At 38.6% G+C, this 24,878-nt stretch overlaps 1 protein-coding gene and 1 long non-coding RNA gene across 9 annotated transcripts in view; one reads left to right on the top strand and one right to left on the bottom strand.

Annotated features, from left to right (window-relative positions):
• IL16 (interleukin 16) overlaps positions 1-24,878 on the bottom strand; it is a 45,047-nt gene that overhangs the window by 19,359 nt on the left and 810 nt on the right. For 2 of the 5 annotated variants that reach the window (XM_068696318.1, XM_068696319.1), the window contains exons 2-5: positions 16,143-16,196; positions 11,437-11,848; positions 2,530-2,666; positions 1,659-1,791 (exon numbers count right to left, since the gene is read on the bottom strand). In XM_068696318.1, the coding sequence (XP_068552419.1) occupies positions 1,659-1,791; positions 2,530-2,666; positions 11,437-11,848; positions 16,143-16,192 (732 nt within the window). In that variant the 5' untranslated portion in view covers positions 16,193-16,196. The remainder of the gene's footprint in view (positions 1-1,658; positions 1,792-2,529; positions 2,667-11,436; positions 11,849-16,142; positions 16,197-24,878) is intronic. The other 3 variants (XM_068696320.1, XM_068696321.1, XM_068696322.1) reach the window with 3 other exon arrangements.
• Positions 2,657-24,878, top strand: part of LOC137863291 (uncharacterized) — a 54,892-nt gene continuing 32,670 nt past the window's right edge. For 3 of the 4 annotated variants that reach the window (XR_011100841.1, XR_011100840.1, XR_011100838.1), the window contains exons 1-3: positions 2,657-4,231; positions 11,471-11,528; positions 13,688-18,281. This is a non-coding gene — a long non-coding RNA (uncharacterized lncRNA). Of the gene's footprint in view, positions 4,232-7,574; positions 7,735-11,470; positions 11,529-13,687; positions 18,282-24,878 lie in introns of all 4 variants that reach the window. The other variant, XR_011100839.1, reaches the window with a different exon arrangement.

Genomic DNA, 24,878 nt, shown 5'->3' with positions numbered 1-24,878 from the left:
AGGTGAGTGGCACTTTTGGGAACTAAGCTTTCCTTGTCTTAGAAGGTCATTATTTTCAAAAATAAGGTGTTTAGACCCAGCTTTTCAAAGGTGAATAGGTTACTCCTGCTGATCTTAAAAGGATGACCAAATATGATCTGGGTGTTTAAAAACCTTTGTGGCCTAGGCTTTAGTGTTTTCCAAAAACTCAACCCCTTCTAATTGGAATGTTGTACTTCAAACTATGGCCACTAGTTCTAGCATTTAAAAACGTGTAGGTAACACTTTCAGGATTTTAAATACAAGTTTTTAAAATAGTTTGAAAATAAATAAATGATAACAACTGAATAACAGTTTGATGTAAGGAATAAATACTGGATGTATATGGTTTTTGATAGCCCTATTTCTGTCATAACACAAGGAATGCCACTGATGAAGGAACCAGTTAAAGGAATAACATTATTGAATGCAGACCGCATAGGGAAACTGATTGAAGTATAATAAAATTCCAAATAATAAGGGTTTTGGTCAGAAATATTCTGAAGGGGTTAAGAAAGTCATAGAGCACCATCAGAGCAGGATCCATATGTTCTACCTTGTCTGGGGTCAACCAAGACAAATCCTTTCTTCCAGAAGCCAAACAGTAGTGCTGTTTGTTTCTCAAGAACTAAGCAATGGTAATTTTCTCCTTCGACAGCAGGTGGAGACATCTGCTAAGTAGCTAACTCCTACTATGGCTTTCTGGTCCCTTTCCCTAGGGAGCTCTTCAGAATTAAAAAAAAAAAAAAAAAAGAAAAAAAAAAAAGAAAAAAAAACAGCAGATCCTTAAAGAGGCATTATGAAACTGCTTTTGGCAGTGTTTCTCTCACGAGCCAGCTTGCATGAAAAGCCTTTTCTGTCAACCTTAAGTATTTTGTAGTAGATTTGTCTTTAAATGTGCAGTTCCCCTGGAGGCATCTTGGGTGGTACTATACTACAATAGTTTAATATAGTCCATCTCTGGCCACTTAGGCATTTAAAGGAGTGAAAATAAACAAAAAATTTGGCAGAATCCAGTAGACATCTGTGTGAGACAGTTCACAACACTTCAATCTTAGAAAGAGGTACTTTGTACCAGACCTGATAGCAGCTTCAGTCAGGATTGTTTTCTCATTCCAGGATTATACCAGAGCTTTTTATGTTATTCTACTGTAGATTTAAAAGCAGAAGATGACTTGTCTCTGTAGCAGACTCCGGTAGCATTCATCCCAAGAACTTCCTAGCTGTAGACCGTACATTAAAACAAAACAAAACAAAACAAAAACAAGCAAAAGAACAAACTCACTACTTCAGTACAGGGCCTGCTTTCTGGATTCATGGATCTTCCCTTAATCCACCTCTGTCTTTGCTCAACTTCCAAATGGCAAATGAAAATTGGCAAGCAATTGGTTTCTAAAAGGAGGGATTGTACAGCCTTTGCTAGAACTTCCCAGGGCCTTGGCTTCCCCATAGCCTCTGTTTATCTGGGAAAAAGCTATGCTGAAAGCTACCAGAGTCTGACCACAAGAGGTTTGGGGTTTTGTCAGGAAGAGAAAAAACATGTTCTTCAAATGTATGCTGCACAAATTCCCCTTCTCTCTCAAGTAAATGTTGTCAAATCACCCCACAGTTGGAGGGGAAAACACAACTTTCATGCTTACTTTGCTAGCCATCACTACGTTCACCAGCCGTGTTGATGATTGAATGAGAGTTTCAGCCTCTTTGCCAGACAGATCTTTAAGTGATTGTCCATTTAGTGCTAACAGTTCATCCCTTGGGCTCAGACAACCATCCCTTAAAAAACAACAACAACAAAAAAAAAGAAAATAGGAACATGCATGCATATCATTTTATAGATGAACAATATGGCACTAGTGTGTTACATGCCTTACTAAGGAGTGAACTGCAATTTTCCCCTTGCCTTGAACACAGCTGCCATGGCACGTTGTGATGTATGATGCACCCCATCCCTTGCTAAGACTTCTTCCCATCACTACTCCCTTCTGCTCAGTCCTGGTGATCAACAACTACCTTTCCTTATACAGCTGCATCCATCGATAGCTTAGACTTGAAGTGTACCTTAGAATAAAGCCATGGTAAGTACTGTTCTTGCTGTATGGCTGCAGTCCTGCTCCAGACACCCAGGAACACCCTGATGTGGCTGGTTGCGCTGTCCTGACCATGAATACTGTTACTTGCAAGCTTTCCTGGGCTCTAACTACTCTGCCTTTACTATCAGGGCTCTTGTTTTGCCTTAAGTTCTCGGTGCCAAATGGTTCAAGCCACTAGTATCTGTACTACCTATGGGGGCAGAGTTCAAGCGTGAGCCATTCCCTCCCTTTTCCTGCATTTCCCTGCCTGGAAGCTCCCATGCTGGCCAGCTTGTTGTATGTAGACATGCTCAAGGACTTTGAATAGCTTGCAACCAGGCTCCTATGACAGTAGAAAATAACCCGTGCTTGTCATGGTCATGCAAAATCCACGCAGACAAATAGCTCCCTAATAAGCTTACTAACTCCATACATACTGTACCTGTTTGCTGTGCTTCCAGCAGGTACCTTGCAGCCCATGAACCCTTTCCAGAGAGGTGTACAGTTTGGATTCCTAGAGAGCTTGATTCCTGAGCTGCTGTTCCCTGTGGTTGTACACAATCTGCAGATGCAGCTGTCCTGATTCAGGAAGATGAAAGATTGCATTGAAAGAAAACATACCAAGGATGTTAAAAGTTACTTATCTTGAGCCTTTTTAAGAAATGCAGAAAATGTCCTTAGAACCAGACTGCCTTTAAGATGAAAAGACCTTTATAACACTGTGCAATTGTGAATGAATAATTGTGTTATAAAGTCAGTGTTTAGAAAAAGTTGTTTTCCTTAGGATATTAGTGGCTTCCGTCTAAAAGAGTGAAGTACTACAGCAGAGTGCCTCTTTGCACAGAGGGAAAGAGAACTGATAATACACTTCTCATAGTAACTAGGTAAATTCTGCCTATGCTAACTATTATAAGAAAAGACAGGGAGGAAAAGTAAACATACACCAGAAAAGGAAATACTCCAGAAACACAAGATGTCTGAATGAAAAATAAGTGTATACAAAACATTGGAAGCTCCACCCCAGCTGCTGACTTTTTAAGGAGGGGGTAGGGAGCAAAGATGACTGCAACAGTGGAAGATTTTGTCTGTTCCAGACTGAGGTTGCTGTAGTCTGTGTGTTGCATCTGGAGGACTAATTGTAAGCACATTTGTAACACAGTTATGAATCATTAACATGTGGGCATACAGAAAGAGAAATAGTCTTAAGTCATATGAGTAAATAAAGCAAGGAATGAATTGACTAAGCATACAAAGGACAACACATTTGTCTAGGAAATACACTCCTGTAGCACAAATACTTAAACACTTACAAATTCCAAAGAAACAAAGGAAACTGGGAAGTTAGCACACCATTTCTTCTCCATTTGCTCAGTTACATATCCTAATTCAAGTATTCACTCATTCTCCTCCCTGCTCAATCCACCTTCCCTGCCCCCACCAGCCTCTCCATACTCCACAAAATGAAGAGGGTCCTCAGTGTATCCTGGATCCAGGCTTGTTCCCAGGAGATCTGTATGACTGGGGTATAGATTTCTGAAGGGGAAGCACATTTCGTATGTTAGGACAGGCCATTGTCTCATTCATAATATATGGGAATTGACGGTCGGTATTGCTCCAGGATCCCCTGGTCCAAGTGCCACGAACTATTTCCAGTGATTTAAAGTCTTCTGACAGCACAAGGAAAGCTGTGTAATCACCTTCTTCAGCATCACTAGGGTTTCATTTCTGCTCTAAGCAGAGTTCATCTAGCCCTGAAGGTTAGAACCATTATGCCCTTTCACCACAGATCAATAGGGATCACAATATACCTTAGAATCATAGAATCTGACTGACAACAAAGGCAAACTTTGGATTTACAGCAATTTCAATAAAGGTCATTGACATCCTGGATGTTGAAGCCTGGTTCCCATTCTGAGACCTGCCAGAGTAAATCTAAGGTTGTGAATGAAAGAAGTATTTGAGTTTGAGCCCTATGCTCACTACAGGCTGAATTCAGTAGGTAATGGATAAGGGCTATACTTGTACTGACCGACTTGTTAACTCTGTGGGTTTGCTTGCATTCCAGATTGTCTGCCATTACTGAGGAGTGTCTGAATTTTACGAAGCCTCTTTTGTTCAAGAAGAGTACTTCTAGTGAGTGATAGGTAAGTGCACGAGTATGGACAAAATTCTACTTTAAACCAGTTTGTTTGAACTCTAGTGTTAGTTTTGGAGCTTCTGTATTTACTTTTTACCTAAAGTAAATACCGTTGGGAAATACCTGCTTGAAATCGGGACTATGTAATGTTCTTTTTTCTTTCTTTAAAATCTCTAGTATGGTGAGAAAACAAAGATTAGAATTCTAATGTCTTAAAAGTCAGATCTTGAGTAGCAAAACTTGTTAGCTAACTTTACGTATGTTTGTTATTTGCTTTGTGTATTAGTAAGAAATTACAGGCTACATTCTGCAAACATGAAGCATCCATTAAATTTTTAAGATTTTCAGAAGGGCAATGTGCTAATTCTAAAGCATAGAAGATGTAAGATAGATATTAAAGGTAGAATCCTTTAGTCTTTTGCACCGCTCCCCTGAAATATGTTGACGTGCTCTCACTAGTATTGGTTAGGTACACACATGGAGAACTTTGCATAGCTGTTCATCTTTCTCCATTTCAGTCTGGATTTAACTTAACAGTGGGCCTTTTCAGACTGTCCCTAACTTGTCTCTGTTAAGAACATCATCAGTTACGCTCCTACTCTTCCAGTAACTTGCTCATAGTTCTCAGCTGCTGCGTTGATAGTATTTATAAAAACCTTTGTAATCTAATTGTCAGAAAGGCATTTGGCTCTCATCAATTTCTCAGGACTTCACAAAAGTGCAATTGGTTTGGCTCTGAAGGTTTTTTGTTGTTGTTGTTGTTTGTTTGCTTTTTTTTAGCACTGTTTAAGTCCTTTGGGAAAGATGTGTTTTTTACAATGGGACAAGTGCTAGGGTGTTAATTTGGGGACATACATGTGAAATGACAGCAATGAGAACTTATATGAGCATTCTTTCTAAGAGCAATCAGTTGCACACACTTACTCAGTTGGAAGAACAGTTAAATGAACTGCAGAAAAATCTTGGGAAAAAAAATTTGTTTAAATCTGTAGTCATCTTACCAGGTTGGGCTACATTTCAAATAGGCTGTGTGTGTCAATAGTTTTCAAAATTCATTTATGTGAATTACTTAAAAATTAAAAAAGATTACTGGGCTGCAGACACATGTGGCAAATATCTGTACGTTGTCAGCATTTGCACTTTTGGGGATCTTGGATATAGATCACTATATTCAGATCCAAGTTGTTGCAACATGACAGAAAATTAATAAAAGCTGTTCTTTAGAAAAGTAAGCACTTGACCAATTCACGTTCCAGCATTCAATTTGCTTTGGGTTTTGTTCTTTAATGTCTTTTATTTCCTGTCTCACTTGTTATTTTATGCATAGAAATACAGCTGATGGTTCCAAAAGTAAAGGCAGTATTTGTTTTGTATCCTCCTCCCTTTTAATGTGTCCTGCTGTTTTTGCAAGGTGATTTATAGCTCTGAATGTAGCAAATGCTGAAAATTTGCTAAAATAATGTTGACAGGTTTGGTGTGTGGGCAGGTGGATTCTACGTCAACTTTGCCTTCTCATTATTAGAACATATGTTTAAATGTGTATTTGCAGCCATTGAATAAAATCTTTCTCTGCTTATAAGGGCCTTTGCAACCCAACACTTTGAAAGTGCATTATAAACAAAATTAGTCTTTAAGCTGAATCTGCTTTGCTGAAACATTAAAATCAAAGGTAGATTTCAAGAGTCTTCTTAAATTCATTTGTGTTGCAGGTGAGAGTAGATTAATTTTTCATGTGTTTTGTTCTGGAAAAGTCATTTGCAAGTCCAGGCCAACTCTCTCCTGCTCCTCTTCTTTTGTCATGCCAAATGAAAAGTTTGAGGATGTTTTTTTATCTGACATTTAAGAGATTTCTTTTCCCTTCATGTTCTCATTAAACATTTCTAGCCCAGAGTCCTGTCTCAAAACATCTCATTCCAGATGTTGTTTTGAAATAAGGGTAACCATGGCATCTGTGAAAAACTAAAAAACTTTTGTGCACTCTTAACATAAGACACAGTAGTTAGATTGTCTGAAATGAAGTAAAGTGTTATACAAGGCTAGTTCAAGTAAGGTCTTTGACTCAGTTAACTAACCATATGACAATGAGTTGATTGTTGTTTAAAAAAGGCCAAAAAATAAAAATAAAACAAAAATTCTTACAACAGTACAATAGTGAATTTAAATATTTGGCTTTTCTGGCTTTCTGACTGTGAAATGGCTGGGATTTCCAAGTGGAAGTTTAAGAGAATACAGCCTTTGGGGATTTTCTTCAAGAACCATTTTTTTCTGTATAATTTCTAACAAGTTTCAGCATATCTCTGGTACAAACTGATGTGACTCCACTGATTCTGACATGCCCTAGCCAATGCCTTGGTCCTTCCAAAATATTTATAGTAGATGTGATTCATTTTCCCAGCAGCATATTCCCTTTGCAATTAATAAAATGGTAGAAGCCAGAATGGCTTTAGATGATGCAAGAATCAGGGCATGGGATTCGGGTTCTGCCCTCCATAGACAATCAGAATATTAGATGTTACAGACAGACCTTTCCACCCTTCGTTGGTATGTTTTTCTGGGAGCCTGTGCCCTGGACCACATTTTGCAGCATGCACTATCTTAATAAAACAGCCTCTTTTCCAACTTGCTCTGGGGATAGCATGGTCCTGATGTCACAAAACAGGAAGGCTGGAAAGACAGAGCAAATAGAAAAAGGGAGGAGAAAACATAAATGTCTAAATAAATAGTCTCCCTTACTTGCTTTGTTTTTCCATCCTTCCCATAGGCTCATGTTCAAGACATTACAGTCTGTTGCCATAACACTTGTCCTGGTACCAAGCAGCCAACTAACTGGCTTTTGCACAAAGGCGAGTTAATAAAAATAATTCTTGTGACGACCAAGAGAGAAAATGACCTTTTGCTTTTTTCCTTCTTCAAGCAGACAGTCAGGGACCTAGGGGAGCAAGGACAGAGAAGTTTCTAGAACCAAGAGGAATCATGCAGTCAGATTAGTTTGGATCTAACGTTTGTGTAAAGAGCCATCCCTTCCAGTTTACAGTTTATTCTAAATGTTTTTTCACCCCTACCACCATCCTCTGTGGCTCGTACCTCAGTGCTTCCCAGACTGTCCACAGTGCAGGGCTGAGAGCCCATTGACTGTAATGTAATGCTTCTGGGAGTGTCTCTTAACCAGCATAGACTGCTGTTCTCTGAAGAACAAGTCAATATTGTCTACTCCTGTCCATTCTTCCTACAACTGACAAAGCCTCAGAGTTTGTAATGACACGAGCAGGCAAGGCTGTCTTCAAAAGTGTTTGCTTTGTCAGTGCATCAGGTATCAGATAATTTTTTATTTATTTTTTTTTCCTTTTCAGGCCAGCTGAAACTGCTGAGTTTGTGAGAAGCAAACTATAAAGCAGATCTGCTTATTTATATATTGACAAGCTGGTTTTCCAGCTCTGTCAGTGCCAGAGTAAATACGCCTCACTTTAGAAACTAAGTGGTCCAGGAGCTGGCTGAATGGATGATGCCCAGGTAATGCCGGGTGCTGTAGGTACAGTGAGCAAGAGTCAATATAAGTGAATCTTGGAACAAAGAAACCAAATGAATTAAAAGACTGTTCTCATCATTGTTAGCAGTACATTTAGAGAAGGGGGAGAAATCATTGCTATTTAGAATATATAATGAAAGTAGAGGAGATGCATTGAAGAGGATACGAGATTAATGGATCACACTGAGGTCTTTGTCAGGTACCATTTTAGAGTGTGTGAGTTATGTGCTATAAGATTTTGATCCAGCTATTCTTTGCCTGGGTGTGCATGGTAACGTGTTATTTGCTTTTATTATTTTTGTACAATAGGTCAGACAGAAAGAAAGAAATTGTTGGAAAGTCTGTGAACTAATGGCCCTTAAGTGTGGCATCTCTACTTGCCTTTCTGCAGAGCAACATGTAGGTGAATAAGTCTGCTGTTGCAGTGCACAAAATGCACTGGGGAGGCAGAGAAGGGAAAAAAGGAAGAACGTGGTATTTGATAGGAAATGTGGAGTCGTTAACAAATGCACTTTGCTGCAAGTCTGATTCCTTCACTGCTCCTGGCTATTGCTTTTTCCTCCTCTTGCTTCACTTGCTTTGAAGTATTTTATAGTCAAGTACACATTCTCTGTTTCCTCTTTTCCTGTCTTCATAATTTTTTTCTTTTCCCTTCTCCATTTCCCTTTTCCCAGATTGTCTCCTGTCTTCTCTGTTCTCTGCATGTCATAACAGATTTTCTGTGATAAAAAAAAAAAAATAAAGTGACTGGAAGGTAGGACTTCAGCAGGAAAATGACATATCTATGTCATTTTTATCAGTGTAGGCTAAAGTCATGGAAGGGCATTACCACTAAGATCTGCTACACAGGGCCCTATGTAAAATATAATGGCCATGTTTTGCCAGGATCTGAATGTCCGAATGTCTCAGGTAACTGCATAGTTTACATGGATGCATCACCCACTGAGGTTTTTGCCTTGAATGTAAAGAACCACTGAATAGATGTTGATAGGCTCCTACTTAAGTCTTGTTTCAACCTTCTCCCCTTCCACCAAAGAGGTTATATATAACCTCACTACAGAGGAGGTGTCAATGACAACAGTTAAAGTTGTCTGTCCTTTACATGGGGACTGTGCCACCATGCCATATACTTTTGGAAGGAAGTTGCTTAGAAGATGCAATTATGAACTGAACCCCTGTCATCTAATACTGCCTCACATCACCACAATGAAAATGGTAGCCAGTGTCACAACTTTTAGCAGCACAAATGTGGGCTATGAATGCCCTGGTTGAAAACAAAAATGTGTGTGTTAGTACAAGACAGTCCTAGCACTGTGCTGTGGGATCAGCTGGTGGAGGAGCAGTGACATCACTTTGCAGTCCCATCCCAGTCAGTGTGGTACAGTTTCTGTAACAGTGAATCTCATGCAATTGACAGGGTATGGATTCAGAGATACTTAAGTTTTTGAGCAGTAGAGAAGAACTAGTATCAGGAAGACTGATGCTCCAGGTTCCCCCTTAGCTCTGCAGAAGAGAGTCACAGGGAGTGTTAAATCACGCTGCACTTTTAAACATTCTTCTCTACTTTCAATGTGACAGAAAAAATTAAGTTATGCAGTTCTGTGGGAGTTATTAGCACCTTCAGAGTCATGCTTAAGGCTGCAGGCACTGGAAAGCAAACGAATAATGCAATAATCTCAGCAACACCACAGGAAGAATGGAATCAATTTTCTTGAACAAAGACAAGGACCCTTTAGCTCTGAGTCACGCATCATGAATTTCTGAATTGTCACATGGACTGAGGAGAGTGTGGTACATTAGAAGTTGAAAAATAGCTGTTGACTCCTTTCTTAAACAGAGAGGTTTTAAGCTAAAGTTAACACACGTGCTATAGAAAGGTTGTTATGCCAGGCTTATGCCATATGGGGAAAAAAAGATCACTGCTTTCATAATATAGGGCAAAGCCTCAGCAGCAGTGGTACAGGGTAAGGTTCGTGTAGGAGTTATCAAATTTAGCATGCTGAGATAAGACTTTTTAGAGCCGCTGATCTGTGACTCTGAAAGGTAGGAATATTAGCAAGTGGCACCTGAAGAAGTTTATATTGCTGTCAGAGCTCTGGAGAAAGAATTTACTGTGCCTTTTGTCTATAGTGGCAGTAAGCAATCCAAATACTGCCAGAAAGGCCTGGGTTACTGATTGATTTATGTCACCCTCCATCCAGGCTCCTGACCCATCCTGTTCAGTGACACTAACATTCCAACCTAAGAGAGGATTTATACCCTCAGCAGTTGTATTTTATCTGTGCAACAGCATTAGTTATGAGACTTACTCTGTTCCCCAGATCCCTATTTGAGCTGCTTGCCAGCTATAAAAGCAAATGATCTACACTTACAGTCTGCAATAAGATATTGAGTAGTTTCACAAGCATATGGATCATGACAGTTATTGGAGCCTGGCATATTTTGGAGGTATGCAAGTAATCAGACTGCAGCAGCTGATACACACCTAAGAAAGTGTTTCAGACTGTGATAAAGAGAAAAGGGGAGAATCCACAGAGGCCAGCTCCTTCTTTACTCACACACAGAAATCAGCAGAGTGCATGCAAACTGTTTCCAAATGGGAGGAGGTGGTATGGTTTTGCAGGTGACTGTGTGTATTTTGGGACTTTGGTCAGTTCCACCTATTTATGTGTTCTGTCAGAATGCAATAGGAAGTTGGCTTGTTTTTGTCCTCATTCTGTGGTTTTGCCAAGGGGCTAAGATACCTCCTCACCTGAATTCTGTCCTGCTGCAGTCTTTGTAACACTGGGCTGTGTGCTGTGATCATCAGCAAGAAACTCAAGGAGTAAGGGGAGATTCAGATTTTAAGTGCCACTCTGTCTTTAGATGTAGAGGTCTGGTTTTAGTCAATTTTTACAGAAGGTAAGTACAATAGAATATGTAAGAATATTATAGGTGAAATAAACTTTTTTTTTTTCACATAAGTCACTATTTCTACAGGTAAAAAGCATAAATACTGGGTATTCGAATATTAGATGCAGGGAGGACACAGACTGTATTAAAAATCATATCATAGCTGTGGTGGCATCCCCCTTCCCCTTCATACCAACAGGTAGATAGAAAGTGAACAAATAGGATATGTCACAGAGAAGGAACTTTCTAAAGACATCTGAAGTACATTGCCTAGACTGAAATATGGTTTGGGGGTTAAAATAGTTTCTTCTTGATGGAAGAAAAATGGAACACTTACATCTCTAAAAAGATGTAAATGTTTCCTTTAGAAAGTGACCTCTTTGGTTTAGATCCACCACTACCTCCTTCCTGAATCAGATAGAATCTGCCTGCTGAATCTCCTGCATCTTTAGCAGTGTTAATATAATTTATGCTCACATTCATTTTCCTATAGCAACAGTTTTGTATTTTGAGCTGAGTACATATTGCAAGTAGGAAGCATCAGCTGTGCTAGTATGAATACACTGAGGAATGACCAATCAGTCACTGATTTCAGTAGAACGTTAATCAGCAGAGTGTAACAGCACAGCTGGGAAGCTAATACATTTTCATGCAGTTTATACAGAGCAGGAACACTGCAAGCTCATAAGCTCTGAAAAAGACAGATGGAATCCTGTGTTCCTGAGAAATATGAATTAACCCATTTAGGAATGACTGCAATAGGAAGCATTACAATATAACACACAGTTGCCTACCTTGATGAGTAACTTTCTTCTCATGTTGTTGCAGTTCTCATTTGCTGCAGCCTTGGACTGGACTATGCTGGTGATTACACGTGGAGGATCAGGTGGGCTGTCTTCTGTCTCTGTTGTGAATGGCAGTTGTGTTCTAGGGCAGCAGTCAAAATCCTCTTGACCCCAGCTAGCAGAAATCTCAAAGGGATCAGGGCATTTCTCATCGGGACTTGACCCATCATCACTGTTTTTGGCGTTGCACAATATAAGTGATCTTGAAATGGAGCGAAACTTTCTTGACTTCCTGTTCCCAGCATTGCTCTTTCGATCCATCTTCAGAGAGCTGGTGGTACTGCTCTTTTTCCTGTCGTTCTCCCACTTATGTGGCATGATACCTTCAATAACTTTCTCCGCTTCTCTAGTGCTAAATATCCTCCAGGAAATGAAATATAAAAAGTAAGTTGTAATATACCCCTACTCAATAACCTACACTACTGAAAAGCCCTAATGAATAAATTGAATCAACAGAGCCTTTCAGTCTGCTAACAGCCACGTGATATCTCATGACTTGCTAATTCTGTTTCTGTGCAGTGCTCTACTAAATTCTCCTTCACCTTTTCATTCTCTTCCCATGCTCCCCAAGCACAATGGAATGCTTTTAATAAATGTTTTTGATGCTTCCATTGTGCTACTGCTTTTTGGCTTCTGCTGAATTTGCATGTTGAAATCCTAAATTGAAAAGGAAGATACTTTAAAAGCATTATTCTATCCTGCTAACATTACTTGAAAAGAGGAAGCTCCTTCTGAAGTTTGATTCATGAAACCACTATAATTCAAAGAAGATTAATCAAATTGTTGAGGTTAAGTTCTCTGCCTGGCACATCTGATTTGTAAGTGGTTTAGCAAAAGCAGATCTTAGCCGTGAGAGAGTAAGAAATGTCAGGCTGCTATAAAGCTCCTACCTTCGCAGACCAGAACTCACTTAAGACTTTGCATTTAACAGTAACAGAGATCCAGTGAAGCACTTTAGATATGAATATCTGATTAAGGATTGAACTCTATAAAGGATTACAGCTCCAATACATCAATCAAAAAGTGTCCCATTACAGAAATGGTTTGCTTCGGTGTATGATACAGCACACCAAATTAAGAGAAAATGGAAGAAATGCTATACAATCAAAATGTGACAAGCTGGAGCTTTTGTAAAATGGAAAGAAAAAAAAATAAATAATGAGCATGTTAAGATAGCAAAGGAGAGCTTTGTTAAAGCAGTTTTCTTTTTCTCTCAGAAATTTTGTAGAGCTGTTTTGTTAGGAATGTATTAGTGCTAGAAAAAAAAAATCAACGTGAGCAAGTCTTAATGAATTGCTTTGACTTGCTTAATTTTCATTATCATATTTATTACAAAAGACATTCTCAAGCATACCACAGAGAGAAAACGGTTGTACAATGTGCTACAAACTGTCTGGCTTGGGTTTAATGCAGAATTAGGTGGGCACATATGCACTTTTTGCCGAAAACGGTGATACGGAAGTAGGAGAAGGCAGATTTTCTAAAGGCTCCTTACAGCCTTGACAAGAAACATAGGCCTGCAAATTCTAGCCAAACCAGACCAATATTTATAATAAATACAATACAGCCATATAATAAATCCTAAGGATTATTTTTTTTTCTCATACAAATAACAAGGAAAAAAAAAAAAGATAAGCACTATGTGATTGAGCTCTATGGCATTCCTGGAGAAGTATATACAATTCAGTGTGAATCTGAATTTGGATTTATAAAAGAAAAACCTTGGATACAGCTTTTCCAGGAGGAGAAAAGAGGTCCCTTTTTCTCCCAGGGAGTGCAGTATTTTCTGGTGTTTTTGATAGGTAATGCTCCTGTAACCCTCAATTATAACTTATTTCTGTCATACCAGTTATAACATTGATCTGCTGTCTGATGTCTCTCTTCCAAAATAAAAGCCCCAGCACTTCAGAAACTCCTCAGGATTCCCAGCAAGAAATGATACCATGGCAAAGTTGAAATTTTAAAGTTTCTGGAGAACATGTCAAGTTGAACAAAACCATTATTTTCTGACTCTCTCCTGTGTGTCTTTGGTAGGCTCCCTGCTGATGTGGAAAAGTCTGACCCGACTTTACAGGAATATTGGTACCAAAATTACCGGACTCCCAGCCTTCCCCACACTGTCGTGAGGAAATCTTTTAGGGTCAAACAAAGTTAGCATATTTTCTTTAGTGCACTGAATGTTCTTTTTTCTTTTTTTCAGAATTCCCTCTCTTCTTATGAAGGCTTGAAACCACAAGTGTCAGTGGAGGACAACCCAACAGCACAGCCACAGCCGTCCTGTGATGTACAGGTCATGCTGAATACAGGACGTCTGAGCTTGTATGTAAGGATACTGAGGGGATGGAGAAGGGGTTGACATGGAATTCAGCTTTCACAGATGGACATTGTGGTTGACTTGTGATCTTATTTCTCTGGGGTTAATCTCCCCTTCTACACTGTTGAGAGAAGCTACTTCTCAGAATTTATTTTGAAGTACAGAGATGAAAAGTGCAAAGAATTACATTAGAACAATGATTTTGAGAACTGTAATAAGTAACTGTTGGTGTAATTCAGCATCATGTTAGCAATTTTTGTATGCTTTTTCACTGATTACATTAGTTAAAAGATGACTGATACTACTAATATATAAAGACTTTCGAGGTTTGGTGATTACTATTTCTTTTAAAGAACCCTTTTTAGTGTTTTGGTTAGCACTAAGCTTTAGTATACCATAATAGGTATGAACTTAGTTTCAACGATGGGGTTGGAAAATCTCTGTTAGAGTCACAAGTGTAAGAGTTTTATCTTGTAAAGCTTGATATTGCTTTTCCTGTCTGTCTGAAGGTATTTCAGAGGAAGGAAAAAATGTGATCGGGCCCATTAAACCAGAATGTGGACTTGAAAAAGCAATAGGATAGTAAGGATGAGGGGAATTTCATGCTTTGCTGCTGATGTATTAAGGTAACTTCTGCAAGTTTCTACCTCATCACCTGGGTAGAGAGCAACAGAACTAACTTGCTTGAAGGTCTGTGGATTGTGCTCACTTGAAAGTCTACAGAAGGAATTGTTGCTCCTTTTGTGATTCTGGCAATCACTATTAGATATTAGCAATAACAGTGTCGGAAATGAGCCCAAGTTGCACATTCATATCTGAACAATCTTGCCTATGGGGGAAAAGTAGGAGAAATAGAAATCCTTGAATGAAATACTATGTTGTGCAAATAGTAACTGCACTCTTACTTCTGTGAAGAGAAAGAATTAACAACAAAAAAAAAATCACAGCCATTAAGCACATGGGTAAGCAGAGGACTTAATAGCTTAATGGTCAAAATACAGCTCTCTGGAGACTGGCAAGATAGAATAAAAGATGGGAAGAGACATGGGAGGCCTTTCTCACTGCCTGAAGCTGCTGAGCTGAAGAGCATCAGTATTGAGCACTGCCATCAATAGTAAATGGTTCAAAAGTTTCTTCTGACTAGTGCTAAGCATCTGAGATGCATGGAAAACAGAAGCACCTGTTGAAACAGGGAAGGAAACATTGCTTTCAGCGTACTCTTCCATCCCACCCCTCTGCAATTCTCCCGAGAAATGTTACATTATACAGAGAGAATTTCTCTTTACCTCTGCTACATCAGTTACTTCCTCCTCCTTTGAGCTTTATTAACTCAAAGACCAAATTTAATCCTGAATGACATACCTAGTATCTCAACACAGTGGCTGCAGTGAAAATAAGCCCATTAGACCTGAAGATTTTCAGTTAAATGCTTGCTCTGCCTCTAGGGATTAGATTACAGCCCAGGTCTTTAACTAAGGCGACATCCTTTCCAGAGTTGCTGAATCAGGGTTGCATGAGCGACAGAAATATAGGAGCAACCAAAAATATATTCTATATGTTTTCCAATAAAAATATCCAGAAACATTATGTTACACAGAAAACAGTATCACAAGTGCTGGAAAAGCTTCATGATTAATTACCGTATTACAGCAAACTGATTTCAAGGTATCGTGGGCATGGACAATTACTTCAAAGTCAATTCTCCAGCCCATTCATCTTTACCTCCAGTGCACTCACTGCTTGTCATTTTCTCTTGCCATTCTTATACCTTCAGCATGCCTGATGGAAGTTGTCTGTGGTTTGTAATGCAAACCAAATGTTCCTTCTGTTTCTTTTTTTTTTTTTCCCAAGCTTTATTTTTCCAGCTTTAAATCTAAAAAGTCCTAACTCAGTCTGCCTTCTGCAAACAAAGTACATGATTTGAGCTGTGCTCATTTGGTTCAAATTTTTGGTTGATATTAAACCAAGCATTTACAAGATGTAAATAATTTGGTGTAGCTCCCAGATTGAATGGGAATGCACTACTGTTAACCAGACAATAGGAAAGCTAAAGCTTCTTTACTAGCAAGAGCAAGATGAGTTTTACATTACCAAGTGCTAATAGCGTGATATCTTGCATGCCTTTTTAATCTAGATCTTGTGATCTTCATAAAATTCGTTACTGAGCAGTACTATTAGAACTGAACTGTTGCAGATGTGAAGGATTTCCAGGCAGTAGGAAGAGCAAGAGATTTGGAAATTCTCTAATAAAAGAGCAAGAAACTCTCTGAGAGTTGAATTTACAGTTTAAAAAAAAAAAAATCCCTAATTGTAAAATAAAAATTCAAAAGGACGAACTTACAACAGCGAGGCAGACAAACCTGACTCCTGCAGAAGGCTGTTCCTCTTCATAGGCCTGGCAAAAAAGACAGAGTGAATAATTGAAAACACACTCTTGTGGCGTCACGTGACTTGGTTTCAGTAATTCTGCTCAGTACATTGGAACGGAGCTATTGTTTCCTAATTGAAGAAAATGTCAGCAAGGATAGATAAACAAAAGCAATGGGATGCTGTATTGGGGGAAACTTTCCAGCAAACTTCCAGCTACCCAAAGGCGCTACTCCATTTAAGGGGTTTGTGTAATTTGTTTTTACGCGTCGCTCTCTGGTCCTAGGATTGATGGGGTTCAAACATGTTGAACCTACAGGGAAGCATGGGGGAATCTGTATTAATCGAGGGCAGGATTTGCTGCTGGGGGCTGAGATGGCAAATATGTTTCATACTTTTTTTTCAGATATTTTAAACATTAAACTAGTAATAATTTCATAGGCAGCTTCTGCTCTAGGAGCAAAATAAATAAATAATAATAATAATAGGAGCTACTTTTGAATGCCAATTCCTTATGGTTTTCATTACAAAGTGGCATGGTCCCTTTAACCTGCTCTTTTTTAAATACTTTCCCCCTCATGGGCTAGACTGCACCTTTGTGATCCAGCCTTATCAAGGACTCAGAAAATTGTTGCTCCTTCCATGGAGTGTGTGTGAAATGAGAACTATGCCACAGATTGCCCATTTTCTCAATTGTACCTTTAGTATGCTGTGAAATAAATGGTTCATAGTCCCGTCTATTATTATGGCAGCTCCTCTCACCAAAATGCTGCTTGAGTTGCGTCCACTGTCAGTGGTGGGAGCAGGCAGCCACCTTTTTGCCATGTCCATAGGTGTGCTCAGCTGTTTTTCATTCATCGGTCTGCTCTTCTCTGCCTGTCGATCCCTAGCTCTGCTCACGCATTGATGGTTAGCAATCTTGTTTCAGAAACCTACTTTCTCTCAGTGATGTGACTGCTTTCAGGGGAAAGTAGGAACAAGTTGCATAGAGAGTTTGTAAATTAAAAAAAAACAAAAATCTCTGAGACAGCTAATGTTAATTTATTGAAATAGTGAGACCTCTTTGGAATGTTCTCACAAACCACGGATCCTCTACTTTTCTGGAAAGCATAAACAGAAAACAGAATTTTACATGCGGCCCTGTATGGTCATGGAAATGGCCAACAAGAGTGTTTAAACACCTGCTGTCCTAAATTTCTGCTTTGTACAGCACCTACAGAAGCCCTGAAACACTCTGCTCCTGATAATATCATAGTGGTTAACTTGTATTTTAAGTATTTACAAAAAGAAGAAAATTTGGCATTTTTTTCCCAGCTAATGGGTTTTCAGGTATTAGTTACCCCTAAGGAAACATGTTGTAAAGGACACAGTTTTAACTTGAATCACTAAATGACAATAAACATTACCACAGTATTTTAAATACTAATCTTTAGAAAAATTATGATTTGACGCTGAGTAGTGAACAGTGGATATCAAGTAGCTTTCCTGGAAAGGTCAGAAATAGGGATATGACTTTCTGTTTTAGAAAACAGTTCCTCACTGTGTTTGAATAGAGAGGATATTGGCCTTCTATATAAAATGGAATTTTATAAGTTCTAGTACTGTGAAAATGAAACATCATTGAGGAAGCAGAGCCACGTACTGTTTACCATTTAACTGTCTTACACTGTAACACACACATGTTTTTGTTTAGCAATAGAGAACTCATTCACGCAAAATCTCAACAGTCCCTGTATTTTGATCCAAACTGATTGAGCTGGAAGCTCAAAAGGATTGGAAAGCTGTTTTTTTCTTTTTTCTTTTTTAATTCCCATTGTCATATGCTATTGCATTTCCTGACTATGGGCTGAATTCTGTAGTTCCTAAGCCACTGGGAGTTTTGTTCATTCAGAATCTGGACTTCTGCCAGGGCCAGCAGCAGAAACATAAATATCACAAGGAGGGGCTGTTTTTTCTTGATGTTTCACTGTAACCTTTTGCAATTTTTTCCATCTTCTCTGTACAGTAATTGTTCAGTGCCCAGTGGTGAACAGAAAAGCACATTTTAAGAAGCCATAAGGAAAAGGAGAGAGGGAGAGAGAAACTCTGCTGCGCCTGCCGTGTCGCACTGATGGTATGCTTTGATATTGGATCCTGTGGTCAATCTTCATTACATAGCTCAAAGTTATCGTACTAGGAAAAGGCCAATGAACACTGATCAGAGGCTGGGATTTTGTTTGAAAAGATTGAAGTGATGTGAACTCTCTCTACAGAAAGGAGCTGAATCATTAAAGGTTTATGAAATAATAGTATAAGGAAAATCAGCTGGGTTTCTTTACTCTCTTCTCATGTGAGGGACAGGAAAGGAAGAATGCAATAAAATGAAGAGTTCAAATAAACAAAAGGAAATACTTGAAATCTAAAGCATAATTAAGATGAAGAACGAGAAGGTAGCAGAAATTATTAGGTCTTTGAAGTTAGCTGTTTTGCCTTTGATTTCAGTGGGACAGAGATTTCACCCCAAGAGGTGAGTAGATAAAAAATAATATCTTCAGTTAAAGGGAATAGCATGTAGAAGGAGCAGCAACTGTTGCTTCAGAATAAAAGTCAAACGGTACCATTCATAGGTAGAGTGATACTTCTGCCCTGGGGTAGCGTCCTAGTTACCACAAAGTGGAGACACTTTTCTGAGAAGGTCGTTGAATTTATTTTTTTTATGAGAGTTCTTCTCTTTTGCCTAAAATCAAGATGCGTCTGGAACCATAGCAGATACAGGAGCTGATCCTTCTTTCCCTTCAAATTATTTTCCAAATCCAAAGATTTGGATTGTAGAAGATAAATTTACAGACTATTCAGTACCAAATATTTTGCCCGTTGCTACTGGTGATAACCTTTCTCCAAAAAGCAACGTATAAATTTAAACAGAACATTTGCACTGGGCAAAGCAAGTCTAAGTAATGATGGAACTTAGCCTCTGTCCTGATCCCCACCCAAGTCCAAGCAGTTCTTGTGTTAATAGGAGAGAAAGCCAATAGTTTGAGGTGTTCTAGTTTTTGTCCTGTCCTTACATTGCTCAGAAAACTGATGAATTAGTTTTGCCTTGAGCACAGTCACCAGTCACAGTTTTCACACGTTTACACGTTCCAGACAACAGTTACGTTGCACAAGACAGTCTTTTCCCTCATTGCTGCTAAGCCAGGACTGGATTAGTCATCTCTGTCTTGGATTTTGCAGCTTTCACACTGCCCTTCCATCCATCAAAACAAGAGCAACATAAGAACTGGCACATCGCATCACCCTATAAGCACAGTTAATCCAGTATCTTTCTCCAGCAATGGCTAACAGCAATTGCTTCAATAGAATTACCTCGCAAAAAAAGTACTCAAGAGGTAACTTGCTTTCAGGAAGAGTTTCTTCTGAGTGCCTTGTTGATAAGAGTAGGCTGGCACTCTGAGGTTTTGTATGAATTCCAAAACTGTTGGAGCTTTTTGCATTATGGTTGGATAGTATTGTTTTAACAGAAGCTACATGAGGCCATAATGGATAAGTATTGCAGTATGTCAAATTAGGTAAATCTCTTTCTAATTCTTTTCGTCACTTAGTACCTGCTTTTGCCAGGAAGCATAAAGAATTTTTCTTCTACAGATGAAATGAATCTTGTGTAGTGTAACTATAACCTATCCATTTCTGGCTCCCATTAAGTTTTGATTACCCAGAGGCAATGAGTTTCATGTGCTACATAAAAATGTACTTCTTTGTAATTGTTTCAAATTTGTTGCCTCTATAATTGGTTCAGTTCTTGTACTAGGAAAAATACCCTGCTCTTCAAGTCTTTGTAGAATTCTTTTCTCATTTATCTCTGTACTGATGTCATCCTCTATTCTCTGCATACTTTTATCTTTCCTTCCTCTGCCCCTCTTTTCTCTCAGCTTCATGCTGCTCTCATATATTTGGATCTCCTCCTTTTTCTTCAGATCCTTTTTTAAAGATCGACTTCCTTGTGTGAGCTTTATTACCCGACTCTTTCGTAATGGTATTCAGTTCTGCAGCCTCCTAGACTCTTTTCCAATGGAGTGCCATCCTGTGAGTTAATTAAAGTTCCTAGACCTGGTATTCCCAAATACTTTAAGTTGCATGACATGCACTTTCACTGTGCATGATCACTAACCTTATTCAGGTGTTTTTGGTTGTTGTAATGCCTTAGGGAGAACCTGTAAAATAGTGCTTATGTAGGTCCATGGACAAAGATTTAATACTAAGCATACACTCATCAAAAGGTAATTTTTCCTTCATTTCCCAAACTCTGTTGTTCTATGCATACAATGCTTTGTTTACAGAAAAGTAACATGTGATATAAATACTGCATTAAAAGCATGTCTAATTGAACAAAAACAGCAGTGTCAGTGGGTATTGCATTGACTTTAGCCATGATATGATGTATCAAGCATAGCAAGAATGGTACTCTTTAAATGTCATGGGTCTTTAAACATGAGGTTTTGAGTTGTGTTTATTATTTTAATATTTTTGTATTGAGGTTATAGACTGCATAAATGATTATGTTGGGCTTAGAGAGATACTACAGGATGTTTGTGTCTGAACTATGAAATTACTAAATAGCTGGTACTGAAAAAAAGCTCCATCAATTTCTTTAAAGTCATTGACCAATACAGAGTTTATAAGTTACTGCAGCACAAGAGTAGTAAAAACAGTATGTGAGCTCCCCTGTATGGTGTCATTCTAATTTAAAACAAATATTTTAAAAGTTATGACTTTACCTCCTCATTCCACATTTCCAGTCACATAATGTTCCTTTTTCATCTGACTTTGCATTCCTTTTGATTTATATTCCCCTAAACTGTAGTCTGAAATAAGGGGCCCTTTAGGTTGAATGAAAGGGGAATTATCAATTGCCAAAACTATGATTTATCAAGCAAAAAAGTAAAGGGCAGAAGAAAAATGAACTTCTTCCACATATAAAAATCGAATGAAAATTTTCTCTGTATTTTTCATTAGTTCAGTATAAGAGGTGTATTTAGACCTGTCTGATGCTGCATTTTTATTGTCTCTGCATTTTGCATATTTGTTGCTACTACCTTTTCCTTTCTGCCTTGAACAGAGAGATAGGAATGAATGGAAGTAGTGAAAGATGAATATATTCAATCCATTTGAGTACTAGTGGCAGAATTTGCTCCATATTTTACTTTCTGGCACAGGCACCACTTTCTGTAGCCTCAGTCTCACTGAAGTCTGGGTCTTTTTATCACTTAGCACCTCACAGGTAGTATTCATGGTCCTGTCTTGGTTGCTGGGTTTACTAGTTTTTTTTTGGTTTTAATTTAGCATTGTCAGCGGTTGATGAGAAATTATGCAATCTCTTTCCTGTAGATATCTATGCCTGAATAATATGACTTTACTGCATTTATAAGTACAGTAGTCATTTCAGTTGCAAGGCTTTAGCTGAAGCTACTTCTGAGTATTTGTCATTTCTGGTGCCTCAAAGAGGCACAGCTACTTAATACAGCTGCTTCTCTGCACTAACAATGTCTTGGCGCACATTTCTTCTGTTTTACTGTGTCTCTAAGGCTGTCACAATCAGAATGAGTCCGAATGGATGTGTTTTATTTGTAGTATAGAAGATAACAGTATAAAGCTCCAATGGCAGCTGTCTTGCTCTTGACTGCACGCATTGCTCGCTAGCATCATTGTTGACAGCAAGATGAGACTAAATTACCTTACACGTTTCTTGTGGGTGAAATAATATAGTCTGTCAGAAAAAATAGCTCCCTGGTAAGACACAAAACATAATGCTCTTGGTGCTTCATGAGATCCAATGATACCTTGCCTGAGTGTGTGATTGATACTGGAGCCAAATTTAGCATTCTAAACAGTCTGCAATCTAGTGTCTTTGGGAGATGGCTCTTCTCACATATTTTGAGATCAGTCTACACCTTCAGAGCAGTATCTAATGTTAAATAGCTTGGAGTTAGTGACCAAGAGGCCTCAGATGAGGATTCTTGACCTGAGATTTTTTGGTTTTCTTTCCTACAGATTTTAGGTTCAGAAGTTATTCATATTAATTAGTCTAATTGACCTGACAAAGAAAATTTTAACCTGTCATTCCTGTCTTGATGGCAACAATATGCTCCAGGTAAAGCATATCTTTTAAAATAAGCATCAAATCTGAATGTGAAGACGTTATCCCCCCAATCTTGAAAACTTGTTCTATCCATATATAAATTGTTAGCTACTATTTCTTTTAAACATCTCTGTATTCGGATACTCATTTGCATTTATTTACCTATTTGTCCAAAAGAGCTTGAATAGTATTGTTATTGCACATTAAAAGCCATGATCACTTCCCTAGCATTTTTTCATGAAGATCAGTAGGTGGTGGTCAGGAGGTGTCATGAAACGTTATTGCGTGTCCTAATATTTTATTGTGGTTTTGTTTTTTAATTTTGTGATGACATCAGTTTTAACACCAAAAAGTAACTGTTGGTTCCACAGAGTCTGTAGTCCAGGGCTCCCAGAGAGTGGGTAATTGAAATCCATTGCATTAAGGAGTGGAAGGGATACCTTATTCCATAAGAAGTAGTTATAACTCAGATCACAGCTACTATATTTATTTTGCAGCTGATGTAGGGGACAAGAGCAGCTGTGAGATCAGATTATGCAACAGTTTGTCTACCTCCTGACTGCATGTCTGTCTTGTGAATAGGAAAGGCTCTCTGGAAGGCTGTCTGGGTATGTGCAAAAACCTGGTATGTCTGTGAATGTGTAAAACAATGTGGTCAGGCTTACAGATTGCCATGTGCTAAAGCAGGCTTAGGACTCAGGGCAGCCACTGAATGACTCTGACACTGGAGCAGAAACGAGCTCTGGAAGGTCCAATTTTCAGTCTTTTCCCTCACATGTGCCCATTTTTGAGTAGCTATCAAGAAAATATCTAGTTTTCTCTCCATAAGAAATAATACTAAATCCTTTGTCTCAGCTCGAGTTTCCCAAAAGAAAGCAGTCTTTTCTGGAATTTGAGTGTCCAACATCATGTTCTAAGACAGCCATACAACCAACATTGTAACCCAAGATTTCCAGTCTGGTTTTCTTTCCTTTTTCTTCAACACAATTCTGATTATAAATATTGTCTTTTAGTTTGTGACATGAATCTTAAAAGACTTGACTCAAACATTCAAGAGGTAAGAATACCCAGACTTCTGGGGGTAGCATAAAAGAACAGGAATTTAAAAGTTGGTAGTGGTTTGGTTTTTGTTTTTGTTTTTCCTGTTTCTGGCCAAAACAGAGGATCTCTATGTATAATATGTTAAGTTTTTGTCAATATCAATATAGGCTGACCATTAATCTTGGGCAATGACTTCAAGTACCTATAACTGAACCTTATCTACCATATCTAATACACACCACTCACTCCAAAAAACAGTAACAATATGCCCCAGCCCATTTTTCAACAGAGCACTGTACTGCGAGTCTGGATATCTCCTTCCAGTGACCTGATGCTTTAACGTCAGATAAGTTTACTTCCCCACTTTTCTGAATCCCTGTCCTCATCAGTGCAAATGAGTTGTAGTTGTTCCTTTCTTTCTCAGATGGGCAGGGATTTCTCTGATAAAAAGTACTAAAAGAGAATTCAGTGAAATTCTTTTAATTAGACAAAGCAATTAACTACCCTTAGAAAACAGTAAGTATTTGCTGGTGGCAAGTAATGATATCCTATACCAACTCATCTCATTATGCAGAATAGTTTTCATACAAAGTTTATTCTGTACAGTAATTCCAGAAATATCAAAGCAGAAAAAATATGCAAGTTATTTTGCAGTGTACAGTATGTGTCATACTGTAATACAGGCAAGACAAATGTTATAACAGTACTAGAAAAATAAAAGGAGCAGGTCACATCCTCAGTGCTCTCTGATAGCAAAACCATGTTGAAGAGGCCATGGTCCTTAGGGTCTGTCCCTCAGCATAGACTGAAGCAATTTGACAGCCACAGCAATTTGACAGCATTATGTCATCTGTTCCCAGCCACAGGATGGTATGGTGGGGGAAGAGGGGAGTGTTTTGGCCCCCCTCGCACCCTGACATCAATCCCCCTGCAGAGAGCCTCTGCACTGACTGTGTCTCCCAGGGGGCTGCTGGCCAGGAGGTGTGCCCTTGGCTCACAGCTTACCAGCTGCACAACAAATGAGGTTACGCTGGCAGTATGGACAATATATCGTCAATGTGTGTGTTGTACTAGCCTGCATGTTTTTTCTGTAGGCTCATACTGTATGAATCAGTTACTAATGAGGCTCATAACAGAGGGAACTATTAAGTGAGCATTGCATTAATAATGTTGGCACAGTTCCAAGACTACAGATGTTATTTATAGTATATGACTAAACAAATATGCATCCCCTTTGAGTCTGAGACTCTGGACCAATTTACTGATTTCCTGTATAGGCTAGTTCATACAGAGATTCAAGTAAATAGTGCATTTGGATGTCTTGCCTGGAAGTATGTTCTGAAACATAATAATCATATTAATATTTAATTGTAAAATGGATTGGAAATGCGCATGTGTTTTCAGAGGATTAGATAGTACTCCTATCCAGTTCTCATGGAGACATGCATCTTTCTGCATTTCTTCTTTAAAGAAAAATAAAACATTTAAAGAGTGAAGCTTGCAGCTACGCAACATTTGAAATGAGCAAAAAGGTTAGAAACAATTCTGGAAAAA

Source organism: Anas acuta, chromosome 12, assembly GCF_963932015.1.
Source record: "Anas acuta chromosome 12, bAnaAcu1.1, whole genome shotgun sequence".
Classification (NCBI taxonomy): Eukaryota; Metazoa; Chordata; class Aves; order Anseriformes; family Anatidae; genus Anas; species Anas acuta.
This window is presented reverse-complemented; position numbering and strand designations above follow the sequence as displayed.